At 34.0% G+C, this 22,415-nt stretch overlaps 1 protein-coding gene across 6 annotated transcripts in view; it reads left to right on the forward strand.

Moving 5' to 3' along the window:
* LRRIQ1 (leucine rich repeats and IQ motif containing 1) overlaps positions 1–22,415 on the forward strand; it is a 103,650-nt gene that overhangs the window by 57,837 nt on the left and 23,398 nt on the right. For 4 of the 6 annotated variants that reach the window (XR_008437357.1, XM_053978868.1, XM_053978870.1 and 1 more), the window contains one exon: positions 5,677–5,778. Coding sequence is in view for 4 of the 6 variants with exons in the window: in XM_053978868.1 (XP_053834843.1) it covers positions 5,677–5,778 (102 nt within the window). In the remaining 2 variants the exon portion in view is untranslated. Of the gene's footprint in view, positions 1–5,676; positions 5,779–15,643; positions 17,407–22,415 lie in introns of those variants that run through there. The other 2 variants (XR_008437358.1, XM_053978872.1) reach the window with 2 other exon arrangements.

Below are 22,415 nucleotides of genomic sequence, written 5' to 3' on the forward strand. Positions count from 1 at the left end.
AAGCCAAGTAAAACTGGCATAATATCAGAAATATTCCTGTTAACCTGGGTGCATAATATTCTATAGAAATTCTAATTCAAAATCTAAATACAGCAGACATTATTGCACTTCTTGGTGCTTAAGTGGCTGTGACTCATAACAATCTTAGCTTCCTAAAGATGTCTTGGCACAATAGTACCAAATTTCTTGCTTAACTTGGAATTTCCCTCATCCTGTGGATTTTATATTAGCGTCTCAGTTAACTTCTTTTTTCTTTTAAGATGGCTGAAAGCTTGTCTCTCCTACACTGGTCTATTACTTTTTGCTTAACCTTTTCCTCTCCAAAAAAAGTTCTCTTATCAGTGGATCAGATCCAGCCAGCATGGGTTTAGAAAAAGCAGGTCCTGCTTTGGCCAGCCTGATCTCATTTTATGACCAGGTGACTCACCTGCTGGGTGAGGAAAAGGTTGTGGATGTTGTCTACCTGGACTTCAGTGAAGCCTTTGATACTTCCTCCCACAGCATTCTCCTGGGGAAGCTGGCTTGGACAGGTGCACTCTTTGCTGGATTAAAAACTGGTTGGATGGCCAGGCCCACAGAGTGGTAGTGAATGGTGCTCCATCCAGTTCGCAACTGGTCGCTAGTGGGGTTCCCCAGAGCTCAGTACTGGGGCTGGACCTCTTCAATCTCTTAATTTATGATCATGGGTGGGGGAGGGGGGGCGGAATCGAAGGCAGCCTCAGTAAATTTGCAGATGACACTAAGTTTTCTGCTGGAGGGCAGAAAGGCTCTGCAGAGGGATCTGGACATGCTGAATTGATGGACCAAGGCCAATTGCATGAGGTTCTACAAGGTGAAGTGTTGGGTCCTGCACCTGGATCACAACAACTCCAGGCAGCACTACAGGTTTAGGAACACAGTCACTGTAGAGCAGCCCAGAAGTAAAGGACCTGGGGATGCTGGTTGACAGCAGCTGAACATGAGCCAGCGTGTGCCCAGGTGGCCAAGAAGGCCAATGGCATCCTGGCCTGGATCAGCAGGACCAGGGCAGGGATTGTGTCCCTGTACTTGGCACTGGTGAGGCCACAGCTCAAGTCCTGTGTCCAGTTTTGGGCCATTCACTGCAAGATATTGAGGTGCCGGGGAATGCCCAGAGAAGGGCAGCACGGCTGGGGAAGGGTCTGGAGCACAAGGCCTGTGAGGAATGACTGAGGGAACTGGGGTTGTTTAGCCTGGAGGAGAGGAACCTTAGGGGAGACTTAATTGCTCTGCACAACTGCCTGATAGGAGGCTGTAGCCAGGTGGGGGTTGGTCTCTTCTCCCAGGCAACCAGCATCAGAACAGGAGGAAATGGCCTCAAGCAGTGCCAGGGAAGGTTCAGGTTGGACATCAGGAAGAATTTTTTTTCACTGAAAGTTTAATTAAGCATTGGAACAGGCTGCCCAGGAAGATGGTAGAGTCACCATCCCTGGAAGCATTCAGGAAATGACTGGATATGGCACTTAGTGGTGTGCTTTAGTTGGCATGGTGGTGTTTGGTCAAACGTACTTAATGATCTTGGAGGTCTTTTCCAACCTTAATGGTTCTATGATTCTATGGTAATATTTGATGCCACATAGGTAGGAAAAAAAAATTAAAAGCTAAAAAGCAGCTGAAGTGGACCTTGATCATTAGAACCAGAATACAGTGATAAAGATATTTCATAGAGGTCAGCAAATATTTTAGTTGAAGTTTAGAATTCAATACTAGTTAATTCAGCAATTCAATACTAGTTAAAAAATGAAATAAAAACTAGTAAAAAACTCAACCCACCTTCCTCAAATACACAACCTCAAAACAGATAATCCATCTTAACAGTCAGAATGAAAATTTGTGGCATATTATTATTTCTTATTACACATTACATGAATAACCATTGATCTATATTTTCTTAGTAACAGAAAAAAAGCTTCATTTGTTGTGATTGTCAATTCTGCATAGAAGTATCTTCTGGGAACTCCAGCCATGGATGAGCTGGAGTTCTAATTGCTATACCATTTATGGAACAAAACCTAGTCTTTCTTCCAGATGAATTTACATTATAGATAAGCATCTGTTGCTGTGTACAACTTTGTCTTATCATCTCTTTAAAGTTGTCACGTTATGTTTACGTTTTCCTAATTACAGGTATTGCACAACAAAAATGAATGGCAAATATTTTAATTTTTTGGTTTCACGTATTAACAAGAAGTTTAGGAATGTGGTACCAGATCAGGCAGTAACTAATCCTTCCATATTATTTCCATAAGATATCTTGTGTTTGTCCAGCTTAACATATATATTTGGAGGTAGCCAAGGAATGTACATTAAATTACCTCCCTGGTTTCTAGATTGAGAGCACAGATCATCATCTGATAAGCAACATTTAAATGAGTATGCTGAATCCAGGAAGGTATTTCTATGATTTTGAACTATTGGACTCTTTCACAGTTCTCTGTGTGAAATCTAAAACATTTGATTGCTCATCATCAAAGCATACATGCAGTTCATTTCCCTAGCTCACTCAGAGACTGAAAAGCACTAGTATTATGAAGTAATCTATGTAATATTGCTTACATTTGGAACTAGATAAAGAAAAAGACTCATTTTTAATAACAAAAGAGCTGTAGGCAATGGTTGAGGTGATCCAGGTAGGTACAAATTCAAGTAGTCTGGCACTGTGTTAAATCCATGTAGATTCTTTAAGTTATTTTGCAAAGATTCAAAGATGAATCTTCTGATGGAAATCTCTTAGAAGAACAGTTTCCATTATTTGCCCTTCTTCCCAGTTCACGGAAGACTTTGCTGCTGATATTTTTGTGCACAAATAAACATTTGAGAAATCTAACTTGGGGCTAATAACTCTGAGTGACTTTACCAAAAATATTTAGTATAGTTTAACTTTGGACTTGGTGTTTTCAGAGAATTGGGTGGGAGGTTGGATAAGAAAAGATGATATTTTTAAAACATTTTGGAGCAATGTCAATAGACGCACATAGGAAAAAATATATTATTTCAGGAATTATTTTAAATTAATCAAAATTACTTTGGGAATTTTCACCTCTTTGCAAACTTTTAAAAACTTTGCATTTTGTCTTAAGAGGTTTTATTTGATTTTGTCAATTTGTCTTTGGTCTTTTATTGAAGAAAGACACTCATTTTTGTAACTAGTATAAAGCTGGAAGAAGTTAGAAGTCGTTTTTGTCAACATGGTATGCTAGATGTTGGAAAAATTGCAATTATAAAAATTGTATTTTTACATGTTTATCCATGTGCAGGATTTGTATGGCCATGTATCTTAGAACTATTCAACAGACAATAATAATTCATGCTTAAAATATTTCTTATTCTTAGTAAGAATTCTATTCTTCTATTATCTATTTAGATAATAGAAGTATTATCTAAAATTTCAAGGAGAACTTTTAAAGTATAATGTAATACAATTTCAAGGTATTTTAATCACAAGTCTTACTGTGATTCACTATACCAAAATTTTGTTACCCTGATGAACACTAGTCTGATACAATTTTTTTTTTAGTTGGAAGGCTACTTTATCCATTTATACAGAGTGAAAGAATCTACAAACCTGGCAATACAGTTTGTGAATAAAATTACCCAATTATCAGAATCATTCTAATAATCCACCTTTGAAACTAATGGAGCTAATCATTATTTATTTTGCTTCTTGGATGGTTTCATTGAATTCAGCTAGTAAAAGTGAGTTAAAATTACTCTAAATATGACATCCTCTGGGTTAATCTGAAAGCTATAAACATCCTACAACCAAACGAGAGAGGCTCTTAGCCAATTTGAGATAAAAAATTGTAAGGTATCACTGATTCTGCTTTGTGAAGAAGACATGACCTAATTTAGTCCCTCCCCACATGCCACTGTTCCTTCATTAGTTATGTTTGCTGCTTTGTGAGGGGTTAGCACCATTAAGAACATTTTGTCAAACACGTGCTGCTGCAGTGTGGGCCGACCAAGTACACTGTAACATCTTGACGTGTTTTGCCAATGCATTATCTCTTAGAGTGCCACACCCCATTAGAGATCTTCTCCAGGCTTCCCATTCTCTGGGGAAAAGCTTATCTTCCTTTAATTTGTAATTGAAGTGACCACTACAGCTATAGAGGGCTAGTCAAAACCAACTTTACAAATGGTTGTTAAAATTCCCACCTTCTTAATTCATAAGAAGTTGCCCTCCATCTTAATAGGATATTCTCATCATTCAGAAATAAGAAAACTGACAAACAAAAAAGCTATTTACTTTGCTGCAGTATTGTCATGGTCTTACAAACTCTCTCAATAAACACTAATGAGATTATGTAACTGACTCAAAATTAAGCACCAGACGTAACTAGTAATTCCAATGTACTATGTCTGAATGCTCTTTGAGTCTTTCCATAACCTGTTTTTCTGCTCTGTCTGTTCTGGCAGTGTCTCACGTATTAATTTTTGCTACATGCACATTCTTTGAGAAAATTCAGATCCTTCCCTTGCCATTTCTACTTTTTTGATAAACTCCATTGCTTTTTTTCTCCTCGTTACTAATTCTACCCTTTTTGAACAGTTTTTAGTCATCTCTGTAGACAAGCTTATTCTGCCTCATGGTTTCTCATATATTCCTAAGAGTGGATATATCTGTTTGGGCTACTGTGTTCTTTTAAACATATTTCTTGTATCTTTTCTTTGGCATTCTGTTAATCATATTACCTTGCTCCATGGCATACCTACAGAACTGTCTATAGTCAACATCTATTTGCTCAACATTGTGTATCTATTTTTGTTTCTACTTTTTTCAGTCCCTATTATTTTATTTTTTTTTTAGTATTATCACTGGTTTATTCTGCGTTGTGCCCACAATTTTCACATTCCTTCTAATGCACTGTTTCCCTTAAACTCTGACTTTCCTCCAGTACCAAGCAAAAAATTCTGCCTTCACATTGTAAATAACTTTTCCCAACTTGTGTGGTTTTTGCATCAGTGTAGTTTTTGTTAATTAAACTCTTTTTTTGCCAGTCTAGGAACATGTCTTATATAGATTTATATACAATTTATATATATAGATTTATATACAATTATTTGCTCATCTTTACCTCTTTGCGAACTTTTAAAAGTAACAGTATAAATCAAGATTTCATACTTCAGCATGTAGACTTCTGGGGTATTTTTAATTTCAATTTTTAAATTTTAATTAGGATGGAAGATGAAGGAAGACTAACTTATTATCTAAAAGCGTAGCCTCAAAACATAAGATGCCTCCTATTAACATTTTTTAGGTGTAAATGTCTTAATTTAGACTGTTGAATAATTATAACCCAAAGCTTTTGAAACGCTGCTTGATATGTACCCTGTTAATATTTCTGCTTTAAATTCAAGCTTAAAATCCAGATTTAAAAAAAATATTTTCTGCAAATACATGCTTCAGGGTTTATTTTTAATTTGTAGATGAGTGAGCTGAAAGATCAACAGTGTTAAAATTGCAAAACAATTACTTTGATTCTCAGTTGCATGTGTATTTATATGGCTTTATTTTAGAAAGTGTAATCCTTTGTGAATATAAAACCTACTTTTAAAGGTATTTTCATTTATTAAGTGGCTAAAAGGTGAAAAGCTGCTTGAAGGAATGAATGAGCCAGGTCTGACCTTTGATTTTAACTTGTTCTTGTCATCTAGACCCAGCTGTGCGCCTGGCGTTGTTCAAAAACAATGAAAATAAACATCTCTCTGTGAAACCACCAGGGAAGACACAGCCTATAAATGCTGGATACTTTGAAGGTATGAACAAGTATTTAATTTTATGCATCTAAGCATATATATTTTGCAATGTCTTTTAAACATTGAGTAAGCCTTTTAAACAGGCTTACTCAAAATATAAAACAATATGTGCAAATAGAAAAAGGCAGAAGTTTAGGGAACTTATCTGTTCTTCAAGTCACAGCAGTGAAACATTTCAATTTCAATTCATTGCAGAGAGCAAGAGGTGCTCCCAGAGCTTAATTCATAGGGAAATGGAGCCTAACTTATTTATTTATTGTTTTATTATTATATCTTCATCATGAAAATGTCAAAGCCTGTCAGAGAGATATAAAATACAAAGTACTAGAATAAAACTTCATAAATGAAATATCACTTCAAATTCTTCATTAAATTGCCACCTTTTCCAAAGCTAGACATTAACTCCTAAAAATCCTTAACATGTTTTTTGGCAAGTACTTTCATAAATATTCCCCAGAAATGCACTATTTGACAGAAGGCAAGGAAAGAACATTCAGCCTGTAAATATTAGATTATTTTTCATCAATATTTCACAAATATGTAAACACTGATGTAGCTCTTCTACTGTTGAAATTCATGTTAAACAGTCATTGGTTTCTGTACAATTAAAATAAGGCCAAGTCTATTTAAAATGCCCTTGTTGTAAGAAGACAGTCATCACAATTTTATATTGTTTTGATTCTTTTTGCAACTCAGTAGTGTACTCAGAAAGTTCTCACCTCTATGTTTTTATCTTTTTCAAAGACATAGTCACATGGTAACTGATCTATTCCCAGTTTCACAACGTAAAAGTACAAATTATACTATATTAGCATTCACTGTATGAGGATAAAAATTAGAATGTGTCTGAGACAGATGTGAAATAAATCTGAGTCTACATGAATTGCAATTCAGTCAATTAATTTAGCTGTATGGAAGCTTAGATTTGCCTCACATACATAAGTCCATGCTCAAATTTATTTGGAAACAATTCTTGGTGAATTTTGAAGAGGAAATATTTTTGCACTATTATTTGCCTTGGATCCAAGCGTGAATTTACCTTAACTATAGAAAGTCTGTGTGTACTGCACCTGACTGAGCATTTCCCAGTATCTCATATATGTTTCTGTGGCATAAGTTTATATACATCAGAATGCATCATATGCTGAGGAAACAGGACAGGCAGGCTGCCTGTGAAAAAGTGAATGTCCAATAGAACCAATTGTAGGAATGCTCAAAACCATGTCAGAGATAAGCCTGAATACAAGTTCAGTACCCGAAAGTCAGTGTAGGTTTAGGCTAGCTTTCCTGCCACCAGTGTATTTGCTCCTGCCTGAAAACCTTTCCCTTTGTTTTGAAAAGCCGATGTATGCATTCTAAATATTACTGCAGTTACTTTTTGAAATTATGGAGAGAAGGTACCAAGGCAGATTGGATATCAAAAGGCAAGCATAATGGTGGTGCTCTTAATTATCTTTTATTTCAAGGACCATTTTACCCCTCTAGCAGGCTAATAAACAGACTTTTTTTCACCACTCATGGCTGCTCACGTGCAGTCTGCTGAGCCTTCAAGAAGACAAGCAATACTTTTCTGCTTGGCCAGAACAGAAATTTGTCCTTTTACCAGAGGCATTGCAACTTCAGACATTATGTCCAGAAAATTCTAGGTTGTGAATTAGAGCGTACAACAAAGAGCATTTATTTATATGTATGTGAGGTATCATCAGACAGAACGAGGAGTTTCTTAATTTAGAATTAGTAACACTTTACACCTGCATAATAACTTCACAGAGTTGTGTTATCAGAGATGTCTTCTCTTGTTTCCCATTTCCCCTCTTACCTTTTAAGTGTTTCTTCCACTTTTGCCTGCAACAGATCTCTTTGGGTCTGTTCTGTCATTGGAGTTCTTTCTGTAACAAGAAGGTGGAATGTTTTCACTCTGTATCCATAAATCTTGTGGTCATTGTATTTTAATTCGATAGAACCCAGACCTGTCCTTTGTGTGGTGGAAATAAACTTCCTCCATTCAAGACCTTTTACTTTCACAGACTCATAGTAAGCCCTTGGGTAGAAAATTTGAACTCCAAACTATCTTCTTCATGGAAAAAAAAAAAAAAAAAAAAAAAAAAAAAAGCACATTCTATATATTCCTTCTTTATTTCTTTAAATTGGGAAATGGAGGGAGAAGTCAACATCAACAGCAAAAGAGCAAGTACACACGTGTTATCTGTTAAATAACAGAATCACTACTTTTGAAAGGGGATGCCCTAGGAAGTGAAACAATTAGAGCAGTTTTAGATTTTCAAACTGGAACACATCATGGTAATGAATATTTAAGAAGAGATCTAGTTAAAATGAATGATGAATGTCTTTTGTCTTCATTGTGGCTTTGTGTGTAAGACTACAAAGAAGACAAAAGCTAATCAAAGCATAAGAGATATAAAAATAGTGAAAAGAAATGAGGTTAATACCTGATGCTTTTCTTTTCCTGAGATTATTGTTCTGTCATAATTTTCCTTCTTATTTTCCTGCTACAAAAGTTTTGATAGGCTTATATGCAATATGCTGTTAACAAATTTTGAAAACTTGTGCATAACTTTAATCCCATAGGGTAATGCACACCTCTCTAAGTTGACATACATGTTGTTGGAAAATACATTTTCAAAACTGGAGTTATTTATTCATAAATATTCAAAATTTATTCATAAATTTTCATTAAATTTTGGATGAGTCATCATGCTTTGCTCACTGATGCTAGACAAATCCCCACCAGAGACCATTATTTCACATTTGAATCACAGCAGCACACAGAATTTAGTCAGAAATAAATCCCTTTGTAATACAAACACTATGCTAATGGTACAAGGAAATACTATTCTCACAGAGAAGAGCTGACAATTTAAAAATACAGGCAGCATATGGAGGCAGAAACCGTGGGAATGCCATTCAATGCGTTACTGTATGTGTCAATATAAGTGTCAATATATCTGTGTCTGTATGTGTCAATGTATTTACATATACTACATGTGTCTATACTCACACAAATATATATGCATATACCAGGAGTATAAGTAGGCATAAGAATTCAATAAATGTAGCACTTATGACGTTTTATTTGTGTCTTTTAAAAGGAAAGTAAATTATGAACAATTACTCACTGGTGTAATTACTAGTATCAATATGCATTTTGAAATCCTAACACGTTCTGTCAGATGCAGTTTCAGTTTCTTTAAAAATTTAATGCATGTGGTCATTGTATTATAGATACATTAAAACTATTAGTTGAATAAAAATATATTTGAATCTTTTTTGTGACGTCAACTTGAGTAGGTTGTAAAGCGAGCCATAGAATATGCAAGTATAAATATGTATTTACTGTTTTTCATAACAAATTATACCCTGATCAAAAACCTGAAGACAGACAGATGAAAGCCTGACTTGATGTACTCCTGATGATTTGCTGGACATTTTCTGGGACTGTGTATATTACACTGCTTTCTTTCGTGAGATAAGGTTATGCTTCCATCATGGTTGTTGAGTTTCATTTAGTGTCAGGTAGCTGACAAACAAAATATGCCTTCTTTAATGAATATTCTGGTTCAATGAATGTTCTTGGAGATATTTTTGTTGTTTGTAGATGGTGACATTTCAAAGCTTTCAAAATTTTGGAAACTTTATAAGGCACACAGATAATTGTCATAATTTCCTATTTTGCATCAAAGCATATTTTTTAGAAAGCTTTACGACTACTTGTCCTCTATTTGTCTGGAGGCTATTTCAGTTGTTAATTTAATGTAAAATAGTCTTGACTGTTTTGGGTAAAGTACATCAGGAACTGAAGGAAAAATCTATCCTTGACTTCTCTTGGGAAGTTCCAATTAGTCCTGGCTGAACGTGTAACAGAGCATCTCTGCCATCTGTGGGTCCGTAATTACAGGATCTGTAATTTCATTTACATAGAGGAAGGATACTTTTCTAGCCAACAGTGTGAATACTTAGTCCCAGTACAGTGGCTGAGAACTGAAGAATGAGCCCTAAGGCCAAGCACATTTTTTTGCTACAAGCTTTACAAACAGTGTGTGTATTTTGGGGTCTTCTTTAATCCAGTTTCCTCAATGGTTTTGGTGGATTATCCAAATAATTTTTGTTCAGTGGAATGGGAAGATGAATTCCAATCTGTGGAGCAAGTTGGAAGAATGCAGGAGATCAGATGAAAATCCATTCAAACTATCCAAGTATTATTTGGATATGATTTACTTTATTTCACGTAATTTCATAGATTGTGCTCTATTTAATTTTGTAGGTTAGGTGATTTATTGGCATATATACTATATTTATTTTTTATCATATCCATATCCATCAGTGACACATCTATAACATACACTTCAAAGTGGAAGCAGTGCAATGTGACTTCACCTAAAAATGTGAAAAATTATTTATACCTAGAGGTTTAACTATATTAAAAATGCACCAGGCTGTGTTGACAAGATATGTTTGCTGTAGTTTGGGAACCTGTAGTTCTACTTGGCAGTACTGTATTTCCTGTCATTTTATGCTCATGGTGACCAAGGAAAATGTAATGGGTATAGTGTTAAGACCAATTTCACCAATACAAATTTGATAATGAATAGATTATTCTTTCTCAGATGGCTTTTAATTATGGCAATATTTATTTATTTCTGTTGAAGTTGTCAGTAGAAATAACATTTATTTTTCAAGAATAAGAAGTAAAGTGAGCTTGTGATTATGTCATATGATTTGAAGATAAATATCAAGGAATCCATTTAGTCATCTGTTTTCCAGCTTTATAGTAGTTCCTAATTATGAAACTCCTTATAGTCTCAAGCGAAAATTATTGCAAAACATTCTTATAGATTATTATTACTAGTGATAATTGAAAGTGCAAATGTGAGACTTTGGGAAGTTGGAATTTAAGGGTGGCTATTAGTTAATTCTGTGAGTTCATTAAAATATTGTTGCACTTGATCAACATTGTTTCTTAGATTTTCTGTATTATAAAATATGAATATTTTAAATTTTAAAAAATCTATGTATGACATTTAATAGATTTTGTATTGATTCAAATCACCAATGCTTGACAAATCACATCTACATGACAGTTAAGAGAAGGTACTGAGGCTGGAATGCTAGTATTCATCTTTATATGGACTTTGAATGTTCTGTTGTTTGTTATTTAAAAGCACGTAAAAAGACATTGAACTATAAGTGAAAATTTGTGTTAGTTGTTTTCATCTTTTAGAAATCAGCTCTTTTTAATGGATAAATATTAATGGCATCAATTCCCAGGCATCACAGTGTTTGTAAACATCCATTTCTTAAGTAAGTTGTCTATTATTGATCTGTTGTCCCAAAAGGATTAATAACCACATTTGAAATCTGGCCTCGCTGCAATTCTATGAGTTCAATTGCCATGTTTACAGTAAACTGTAACTGTTACATATCTCCCAGGCTCTAAATTTGTATGCCACATTAGGGAAGCAGTTTCTAATCCATATAGCACTGACAAAAATGACAAAATAATGCATTTTCAGAGAATGTAAGATCTGTCCTGAAATGTAATGAAAATGTGTTACAGAAACTTGCAGTGCAGAAGGAGTTGTATCTTTTGAAATCATAATTCTATGGCTTTGTTTCTTATTATTTAGTTTGAGCTCACACAACAGAATTCTTGCATTGAAATATTTTCTCATTTTAAGGAATTAATGGCTCTCCACCAGCCCTTCAACATGTAAAATGAGTAGGTTACTTGTGTCCAGTACATCCAAAAAGAGCCAGGATAAAATAAACATAAGGAGTTGGATATCTTGGAAAAAATCTGTCATGGGTTTGGGTTAATCATCTCCAGAAGAAATTCAACTTGATGCCTGAAATGTAAGACTTCTTGGAGAAAGCAGTAAAGCCTGAGGCAGTGTTGATCTGAAGGAGTGCTCTCCATGGGTCAGAGCTGCTCTGCTGGCAGAGTGCAAACCCAGTTCACAACAGCGGTACGCTGAAAACTTGTAAAGGACTGCAGGGGCCTTACAGTGCACGCACTCAAGCTTCGGTTACATAGTTCTACTGGTCCAGTTTCTTATTATAAAATAAAACTGAAAAATAAAATCTGTGCCTAATTTTCTAGCCTCCTGTCTGTCAATGATAGTGTAGGATTTTTTTAGTATTCACGGAATGAAGCAATCTTGAAATTATGTTTAAAAATAAATATGTAAAACATAATTTATGTGGGTTTATGCAGTGCACTTCAGTGTCTGAGTATTTATAAATTATCTAGACATATGAAATTTTTATTAATATTCTTGCTTTCCACTTTCAATTACCCAAAAAAAAAAAAACCCAAAAAAAACAAAAACAACCAAAAAAAACCCAAACCAGTTCTATTTGCCTGAAGTTCCTGGACAAGAGGCATTTGCCATAGATACATACCAGCTAATATGATGAATTCTTATTGTTGTTCTAGTCTTCAGGGTTCCTGTATTCGTATATTCAAGGTTTCTGACGACATATTTCACCTGCCTGTGTACTTTCTCTTTGTTCCTGATTCTGCTATTTTGCAGACTTTTGTAATTTGTGGTAGCATAAGGATTTTATTAGTGTATCAGATATGAATGTGGTCTCTAACCTAGAGAGTGTGTTTGTTTGTTCCAATAAACTTCCAAAACTAGGATTTTGTACAGTGCATAGGTGGTTACCTGTGCTTTCATAACATATTAATTTAGCAGTTTTTATCAACAAGAAAAAAAAAATCTTACTATTGTTTTGCTAATAACTACCCAGTGATGACTTCAGTAGGAGAGACATTTCACCCAAAATGTCATCAGAGGTTGAGAACTACTTTTTCTCATTGTTGAATAAGATTATATAATAGTTCAGATAGTTTTATTTGCATCTCCTTCAATTTTGCCTTTCATTTTTCTCCTTTTCTTGATATTTTATGTCCAAAATTTTTGTAGTGTGATACCTGCATCTCAGCCAGTGTTAATGTAAACAAGTTGATTCCTCATTGAGATCCACAGCTTTTAATACTGCATAAGGCAATAGTTTTGGATGAATAGATCCCTGAGTACTGAAGCATTTCAAATCCTTTTTCATTTGACCATTCAGTGACCTGATAACTATTTCCTGTCCCTAAGTAAGGTCATGACCCAGGTCTTAGAGTGCAAAAGACAGATAATTTTAGCAACAAGTTAAATCCAAATGGATTTGGTTGGAGGGGGTAAGTGAGAATAGGTTTGGTTAATTTGCTTTAAAATAAAGTGTTACAAAAGTTGTATTTAGCATGTCCTGTTAAAAGTAATTATTGAATTTGTTGCTGTTTGGATGCCTGGGGACTGCAGTCAGTATTGGGGTGGTTTGTTTATTTGCTTTGCTTTCACTGGACAGTACCCAATACATTTTTTTACACTTCAAAAAGCAATTGCTAATGAAGAGGTCATTAAAAGTGCATATTCAGATATATTCAAAGCGCTTTCCAAAATGAGTGTTTCAAGCACTAAAATTATATTACTATGCAAATGGTTTTTAAACATAGGCCACGGAGTCTGTGTCTGTAAAAGTGTCACAAATGTTGCATTGCACAAATGTTCCTCTTGCAAAAGAATTTCCATTTGGCATGATGATATGAATAAGGAATATAATATAGCCTTAGAAATATTTTATAGGTATAAATATTGCTTCAATTGGAATCTATGGCACATTTTAAATCCCAATTAAAGGGATGTTTTCTGTAGCTATAGGTTTTAATAATTGCATTATTCTAAGCACTTTCAGAGGTGAAGTAAAGGAAAGACTTCACAGCAGAGCTTTTAATTAATTAATTTCTTTTTTCTCTATTCTGTATGAGAACTATGGTGTTGTGTAGAATTAGTATTATCAATGAGGTCAGAAATCTACAGCATACCAAAGAGGCCATTTTCACAAGTTTAATATTAAACACACATTGAATTATCTTTCTGTTTTTATAAGTAATAATGTTGTTGTTCAGATACATTTTTCAAGCAAAATATCAACACAACACTCTAAAATTAAAATAGAGGAATTTAAAATGTTATGCGGTTGAATACTAACTCTTAGAGCGAAGTTCTATAGCTTTTATAGATTTCATATAATCCAGAATTGAATGTGTGGTGGACCTACCTAATTTTACAAGGAATTCCAAGGAACTCAAGTATTTTAATGAAAATGTACAATCATGCAGTGATACCTATGTAAATTTTATGCTGTGTTATTTCTGTAAATTTTCCTACTTCATAACTTTGCAGTTCAATTCTCATCAAAACATGTTAGCAATTTCTGGAAATTCATTGGTTTGTGCTAGTTTGATGTATGCTCTGCAGATATTTTATCTGGCTTGTGAATATACAAAAAGGTAGAAATACTGAATTTTGCAGTTATATATTTTTTCTCATATTGGTAAGAAAGGCTGCATTTCAAGACAATATTTTTGAATACAATTTTGTTTACATGACATTCTAGAATTGTTCTCTCTTTTCGGGTTTATTGTCAGGTTCCCAATCCAACATGGTTGTAACTTCATAAATTAGCAGATTTATAGAATGTTGTAGATAACCCAGTCCAGACAATGAGATAAAGAAATCCAGGTACCCAGACAAAAGAACTTCATTTTCATAATTGTCATTAAACAAGTACATTATGAATAACTGTATTTTTAATGGTTTCTAAATGCGCATTGAGCTTCAGGCTTACTAAGACCCTGACTGTGGAAAGACATTTCTCTGAAACACATGCATGCTTTTTATTTTCTGATAAGAAGCAAGCTCAGCAGTTTTCACTTTATGAAGAGACCAGTAATATCTCTTGTGAAAGATAGAATGCGACTTTTAAAAAGGAGGAATTTAAACTCTACTATGTATTTTTAAGTTAAATTTACTGAGTATTTGCTTTAGTACCTGATGTATATTTTGGAATTGAGAAATTAGCAGTGAATGTAAAAAGAAAGGAAGCTATGTGCCGGTAAGCCAGAAAGTTCTGATTTAACCTATCAATGACCTGGCTTTGTTTGTTCAGATGACAGTTCTAAAAGTGTGCAGAGAATATTCCCTTTTAATACAGTTATTTGCCGCAAGCCGTGACCTCACTGCCTGTCGGGGAGCAGGTCTGAATTGGCCCTTTCTCTGATATCGTGACATTGCTTCTGTTGCCTCGATTGTGACCTCTGATTGCATGATACCCCTGAGAGTTCACTTTAATAAGCGTGACTCCTGACTCTTAGCCAGGTCTGCCTTCTTAGGTTTTGTCAGACTCTACTTGTAGTCTGGTCTACATATGCTAAAACACTGCATAGGCTGTGATCGTACTATGTGAGTTGTGTGCACGGTATTCAAAATTCTCTTTCAAATGTCTTTCATTTATTGCAAATGCAAATGTTTATAAAGTCTTTCTTGGAATAAATTTTACAAGTTGTTTCTTTCACATTTATGGCTGCTTGGGATTTTTGGGTTTTATACCTTTGTATAGATAGTTACTACTCTTTCACTAAATTACTAAGCCCGTGTGTTATCCATGCATCAAATTTCTTTCTTCCAAATTTTATTTCCCCTATGAGTGCTGTATATTTTTATGATTTCCCATACAATATGTTTGTTCTAATAGAAATATTAGGGGCAAATCCCTTTTTCTCGTTGTATAGTTAGTAAAGTCACACAACAAGGCAGTACTGATAAGCACCCAGAGCACTGTAAGGTGTAGTGACCCAGGACCAGATAGGTGAAAGCTGAAGAATCTGTTTGGAATCCAGGAGAAGGTAAGTGGAATTAAGACATTTTAAATGTCTTTAAATAAGTTATCTTGGGTTTAGTGACAATTTTGCTATATCATTGCATTCTTTTCTCCTGTTTTTCTCCTCTTCTAGCCAGAATGCTGAAGAAGAGTCTGTTCTGAGACCTGGGTGCCTTGAGGGTGATAATGCTATTCAGATATTTCTCCAATTTTACTGCCCCTTGATGCATTCACTGAACCAGAATATGGAGAAGTTTAAAGACTGGAAGAAAGTTTCAAGAACTGTGGTACAAGTTACAGACGAGTTTCTGTATTTACTTGCAGGCATTTTCTGTATTCTCATTGCAGCTATGTACCCATTTTTCTAGCCTCTCTATCAGTACCCATAACTTAGTGCTTCTAAAACAATTATCATTTCAGAAGAGCAGAAAAATCTTGCTGAACAAAATAATGCTTTGGGCTTACTTTTGTAGTTACATTAAAATTTTTCTGTAAATATTTCCATTTAATATTTCTGTATTTCTTCAAGTGCTTTAAAGAATTCTGTTAACCTTTTCAATCAGATTAATTTTTATTAAAATTGTTTATTTTGTATGAAAACTACATTAGGATCTTTCTTATAAAACAAGTTCTATACAAGGCAGAAAGTGGGTATTTTCTTGTTCTGCTCAAACATGGCAAAGAAATTCTATTCCTTCTTCTTCATGACAGTGACTGTTTACAGTGAAGTAAAATCAAGTAAAATCTCAGTTTGGGTTTTTTCTTTTTCATTTTTTTTGGTACACAAATTCTCATGAAAGATTATGTAATTTTAATAACTCTATTTACTCTCTAAGGTTTTAAAAGTCATAGTATAATCACCTGTTTCCTCCTTCTGGAGTAAATACTATAAGATTAGCTACTGAATTTCCTTAATCTTTAGTGAGAGTTTGCCTTCCTATTTGAAATTTTTGGGATTTCACTCCACTCTGGATCAGACCTTAATGCTCTGTAAATGCCTGTGCTATTGGCAGGAGATTAGATCATCAGCTGCAAACAAGCAAAGTTACAAGTGAACAATTGCTTTAACCTGTTGGTAAAGCAAATTACACTTTTAAATTAATTAGTTATGGCTGTCTTAAAAGCTGTTGCAAATATAAACAGAATGCATATGAGGCAACTTCACCTATTTGGAATCATGATATTTAAGTTGTTCCCTCCCTTTCAAACAAATTTTCTATATATGTATATAGAAATACATATGTAAAGACATGAGTAGGAGAGTTTGGTAGCAAGTTTAGATGAAAAGTTGAGTCAAAAGAAACTAATTTAAACACACCTACAATAAGCATAAACTGTTTAAACTCAAGATTAGAGACAGTTAAATTATGTTCACAAACAGAACTGAGGGGTTTGTGTTCATCTTCCCACTAAAAAAGAATTTGAATAAAGTTGTAAACAAAATTCTGTAAAAGAGCAGGAGGAGTCAGGGCTAATTTATTCCTTTTTCAACTGATTTCTTCATTCAGTAGGTAAATCATTCAAACCTTCTCTGCATGGATAGAGAAAACCTGTGCCATTGTAACTATAACTGATCCAAAATCAATGTAAGTCAGTTCCATACCTGGGGATATGTATTGATTTCTCTATAAATATATACAGTGTTTTGATTCTTGTTTGTTTTCATGTGTTTACCAGCTGAAAATCACAGTTTAATTAATGAAGAAATCTATACAAATACTAAGGTCTTTGAGACATATGTATTGAGAATTAACCTGGGGCAACTTGTGGGCAAATTGTGGTTTTCTTTTGCTTTTTTTGCCTGACCTTCTTTACAAATGGAAGGTTGTTTTTTTTTTTTCATAGATCTGCAAGACCCTGGAATTTCATATTGTTTATTGTCTTCCATGATGTATCAACCAATTAAATATAACTCAATAAGAAGAATTAGTACTTTTATGTCTGTATTTATTTATAGACACTCATAAGTTTAATGTTTATGGTTGTTTTTAAGCTGGATATAAATATATAAGAATTACACATAATTGGGGATTAACTAATTTTAGATGTAGAGTCTTAAGAAAAAGAAAAGACTATGAGTCTATCTGAGACTTTTTCCCATTTAATTCAATGAACATTAAATCAAGTCTTGTTTATACAATGTTTGGCATAATGATAGGCCTGATCTTCAGTGTTACCTCTTGGTTTTGCTATGAAGTAAAACTAAACAGCAGCCTTGCACTCAGTGTAGACTTTGTGTGTGTATTTGACAATGGAGAATAGTTCTGCTGTTACACATTACTGTGCTGACAGAGCTGGGAATTGTTGTCACACTATGTTCATCAAATACCAATAGATATTTCAGTCAGCATCAGAAATTGAGCCAGAAATAGTTCTGCTCAAACAAAAGAAAACCCTTTTAAATTGAAAAAATATATATCTTGACCCATCATATCTATATTAAGTATATTATATAGATAGAATGGATAATCAATCCAGAGGCATCCATAACTAAACCACATATTGACATTAGTACAATAATTTCATTATTTCACTTTCAGTGTTACTCTGCAGTAAGTACCAATCATGCATGGTACTTTGGCACATCATATGTGTTGATGAGCATGAGTTCTTAAAACGAGTTCTTCTATTATTCAGATAACTTTCTAGGAAATATGTATATTCTCAAGAGTAAATATAATACAGGCTTTTTTAAAATGAAAATTCTGAAGCTGTGACAAAAAATTACATGTTTTAATTATTCATAGAAAGTATGAGACAATTATTAATGTGATGTAAGTCAGCTTTACTGATTAAATTCATGCTGATCCAGAGTAATGACAGTTTTTTTTATTCCTTTTAATACTTGGCATATATATCTTCTTGTCACATAGAAACCTCTAGTTTTTACTTTGAAAAAAAATTTTGTTGGGTTAGAATTTTTCAGTTCCATTCCTGTACTTTTAATATCTTCACTACAAACAAAACCTACCTTAATGGTTGTCACACTCAATAAAATTGATTGCATTGTGTAGGTTTTGCATTCTTTATAGTGAATAACATAGTATTTAGACCTCTTGCACTCTTACAAAATGTTCCTTTGTACTTGTTATTTTGAGAATTCCTTTGGAAGATCTTATGTCTTAAATAATTTTACTTGGTTTATTGAATGTAGAGAAAGATATTCCTCTGGTTTGGACTACATATAAAGTGATATCTCTTCTTGCTTGGAAATACCGTTTCATCACTGAACAACTAAACACTTGTGTTGAAGTTCTTGATTGCTTCTGTCATTTAATTTTAAGAAGTGGGAATAGATAGAAATAAAAACCGTCAAAATATTCTGTAAAAAGGGGGGGTTTATGTTATGCATCTCTTATTTTTCTCCTCAACAGTAAAAATCTCCTTTATTCAGTAGAGAACATCCATCATTCGGGAGTTTATTAATTCCCAAAGTTAATGAGAACAACTAGAGATAGAATGTGTACTAGGCAGATTTGAAATTTGAAACAAGGAACTATGTGAGAGTATAGGCACTAAGGATAAACAAAATAGGCTTAATCTACTTACATTTTATTTATACCTTACATTTACTGATGGATAACTAAGCACTGAAGTGCTGAACATACTATTTCAAAGTATTTTTTACTCCTCTTGATTTCTTTGGTTCTTCAAGAGCCTTGACTATCCAAAGAAATCTTGGTAACTCTTGGCTGTGCTCCAGACTCACTTCTCAGCAGTGCTGTTGATGAAATTTGCCTGTGCAGAGTGGCTGAAGTGGGTACTGTATAAGCTGCACAAAAGAATAATGTGCAAGTATGGTATAGCACTGTAAAGTCTTTCTTGTTCCTTTTGAATTTGTAAATGCCCGAGTGGATCCTGAAGCATGCTGATTGCAGGTAGAAGTAGTTTACATCAGGAACTCTTCCTCTGCATGTGGATAGCATATCATCTCTGTAGTTTCTTCATTTTTGTTTTTGGCAGGGATGTTTTTGGGGTTTTTTTAAGAACCAGCTTAGGTTTTCAAACATAAAGCAATTCCATATTCAAACAGTCATTAATTAGCTAAAAAAAAAAAAAAAAGGAAATGAACAGTTGCTTGTAAGGAAGCTTCCTGTACATACCAGGTGAAATACCATTTTAGGTTTATACATCAATGCAGAAAAGTGTCATAGATCTTAGGAAATATCACAACATGGAACTGCTTTTTGTTATGAAGAAAATTATAGAAGATAAATAAGAAATTGTATTTAATGTAAATGGGGGAGTACAGGAAGTGATAACAACCCATAAAAGTTTCAAGAGTTGGTCAAATTGGAAGAACAGTGTTTAATGATGTCTTGATGTCAGTGCTAGGAAAATGAACCTTATCAAGAAATTCAGGTGGAAATGTTCCATCATACAAGAAGAGTACAAGATGTGAGCATTTCAATACAGAGTGGTAGTTTGCAATGTATTTGTATGATCAGAGGGTTGCAGTAGAAGTTAAGTAATCAGGAGATTCTAGAAGAAGTTCTTTGATATTACTGGAATAGAGAGAGAGAAATAACTTCAAAATTATGTGCTTTAAAAGTATGCCATTGAAGACGAAATAAGATTTAGATTTGCCTCAATGTGGGAAAAATAAAATGTTGAGTTTAAACAGTAAGCTAGGGACAGATAAATGGTAGTGGTGTATTCTGCAGGGCCAGGAACAAGTAGCAAAATAGAAAATAATGGGAAGGTACAAGTATGAAATCCTGTTTTCCTTGAATTCAGAAGCTGAAATTTGTACTTTTTCAGTGATGTAGGAATCTCAACTAAAGGATTCAGCTTTTGCATAATCTAATAATAAGACATCAAAGAGAGAACACAGAAAGCACAGTCTGAAATATGATAACTGCTGAAATAGCATTAACTTGTTGGGGAAGACATTAGAGGAAAAAAGGAGGTTTGCAGATCAAATAGTAATATAGTAGGCTTTATTTGTAGTTTGAAAAAAAAATACAAAATACCTGGTATAAAGAGAAAAAGGGCTAAAGTTTTAGGAAAAACCCTCTTTTTAATATTTTCTTCCTTTCAATAACTACTTTTATAATTTTTGAAAGACATTCTCTTGTGCATTGATCAGTACTCCCATGTTCAAAACTCTTTATTGATTGATAATTGATAAAGTATTTAATAAAGCATTTATAAGCATCAAAAATGATGTAGGTCTTAACCTGAGGTAGCATTCTTGTGATGCAATTCTATTTCATTTTTTATTCAGCTGTGAACTCACTCAGACACTACTATAAATATTTTTGTTTCATTCATTCTGGTCCTAGAGATCAAAGTCGATATAGTCAGATGAAAAAATACCTTCTAAAATTAACTAATACATCAAAAGAAAATGTTTTTAAGGTAGAAATGTATGTACCCCATTATCTGAAAATTCCAGACCTGAGTTGTAGATAAACATCTAGGGATGCTATATGTTTCAGTAAGAACTCTGTACCAATTTCTGCCACCTGATGTTGCCAACTGTCTGGAAGTCACATATATATTTCTACCATAAATGTAGTCACAGAATACCTGTAGGCATGCAAAAGACCATTCTAAATACCATTCTTTTTCCAAAACAATTTGGGGTCTGTTGTGATTGCTACGTAATGGATGGCAGTATTCAGGGACTCCTGACAAAGTACACGTCTGACAAATGTTTTAACTTCTCTGTGGGAAAAAAAAAGAAATTCCTATAATTTCTCGTACATTCTAGTATACAGTTAGGTTTTGGGGGTGAAGGGCAGTGGGGGTTGTAATTTTTTAATGATTGTTGTTTTCCTGTCTGTTTCCAAATACTTCACTTTTTTGCCTTAATAGCAGGAACAACTCATGTCGTTCTTACTTTCTGTTCTGTGTGTATTATACAGACTATGTCAGAAATAAGTTTGTTGTTGTTGTTGTTGTTGTTATAACATGAAAAAAATGAGATTAAAGAGTTGCATTTTAGATTTGGGATTTCAAGGTAATTTATAAATGTGCAATACACACATTATATATAAATGTATAGAAGACAGTAGAAATTATAAATCCTCACAGGGTAGATAATTTTATTATAAAATAATAAAAAGTGTTTTTTTAGATTTTGTGCATTCGTACACATACTTACACACATCTGCCCTCATATTATATATTTCTGACCAGTAATTTATGCCACAATACTGAAAGAGAAGAAAAATGCAATATATTAATAGCACAGACAATAATTTTATACCCAAGTTCAACTACTTACCTTTATTAAGAACACCAATTCCAGAATACATATTGAGAAAATTAACTCTGGTCGCAGATTTTTTTGTTAAAGGAGGAAAACTTAGAATGCTGAAGAATTTCGAAGCCCTTCTTTCACATTTTAGGTCTTAGGTTTCTTAGTCTTTTATTTGTATTGTACTCCCTATGAAGCAAGGTTGGAAGTGATTTAAGTCATCTTCTAAACACAAGATTTGAAAGATTCAATACAGTGCAAGCTTCTCCATATATTTATCAAGAAGCATGATATATGAAAGTTCGACCTTTTATCTTCCCATCATCAACAAATAGATTTGGAAAAAAAATTACTGTGTTGAATCAGGCTCTTTAGCATCCTTTTGCATATGAATCGATGAAGAATGGAATAACTGTCATTTACTACAACCAAGATTGGTGTTTTCCAGGCAGAGAACTTGAGTTCACCCTGAATGCAGACATTGTGTAACCATCCTCCTTCCTTTTGTGTGCTGGCTTGTTAACAACACTTGTCCTGCCACAGGGGAACGTGGGTTTCAAGTACCCCTTATCCTGATGACATTGGAATCTCCAGCTTCCACATGCCAAACGATTTCCTTGGCTGTGTTTCAGTCCTCTTAACAGTGACAGCTACAGCTGAGGGCACAAGTTCTATATATCTTGGAGGAAAGAAAGAAAAC

This window comes from Vidua macroura, chromosome 5 (genome assembly GCF_024509145.1).
Source record: "Vidua macroura isolate BioBank_ID:100142 chromosome 5, ASM2450914v1, whole genome shotgun sequence".
NCBI classification, from domain to species: Eukaryota; Metazoa; Chordata; class Aves; order Passeriformes; family Viduidae; genus Vidua; species Vidua macroura.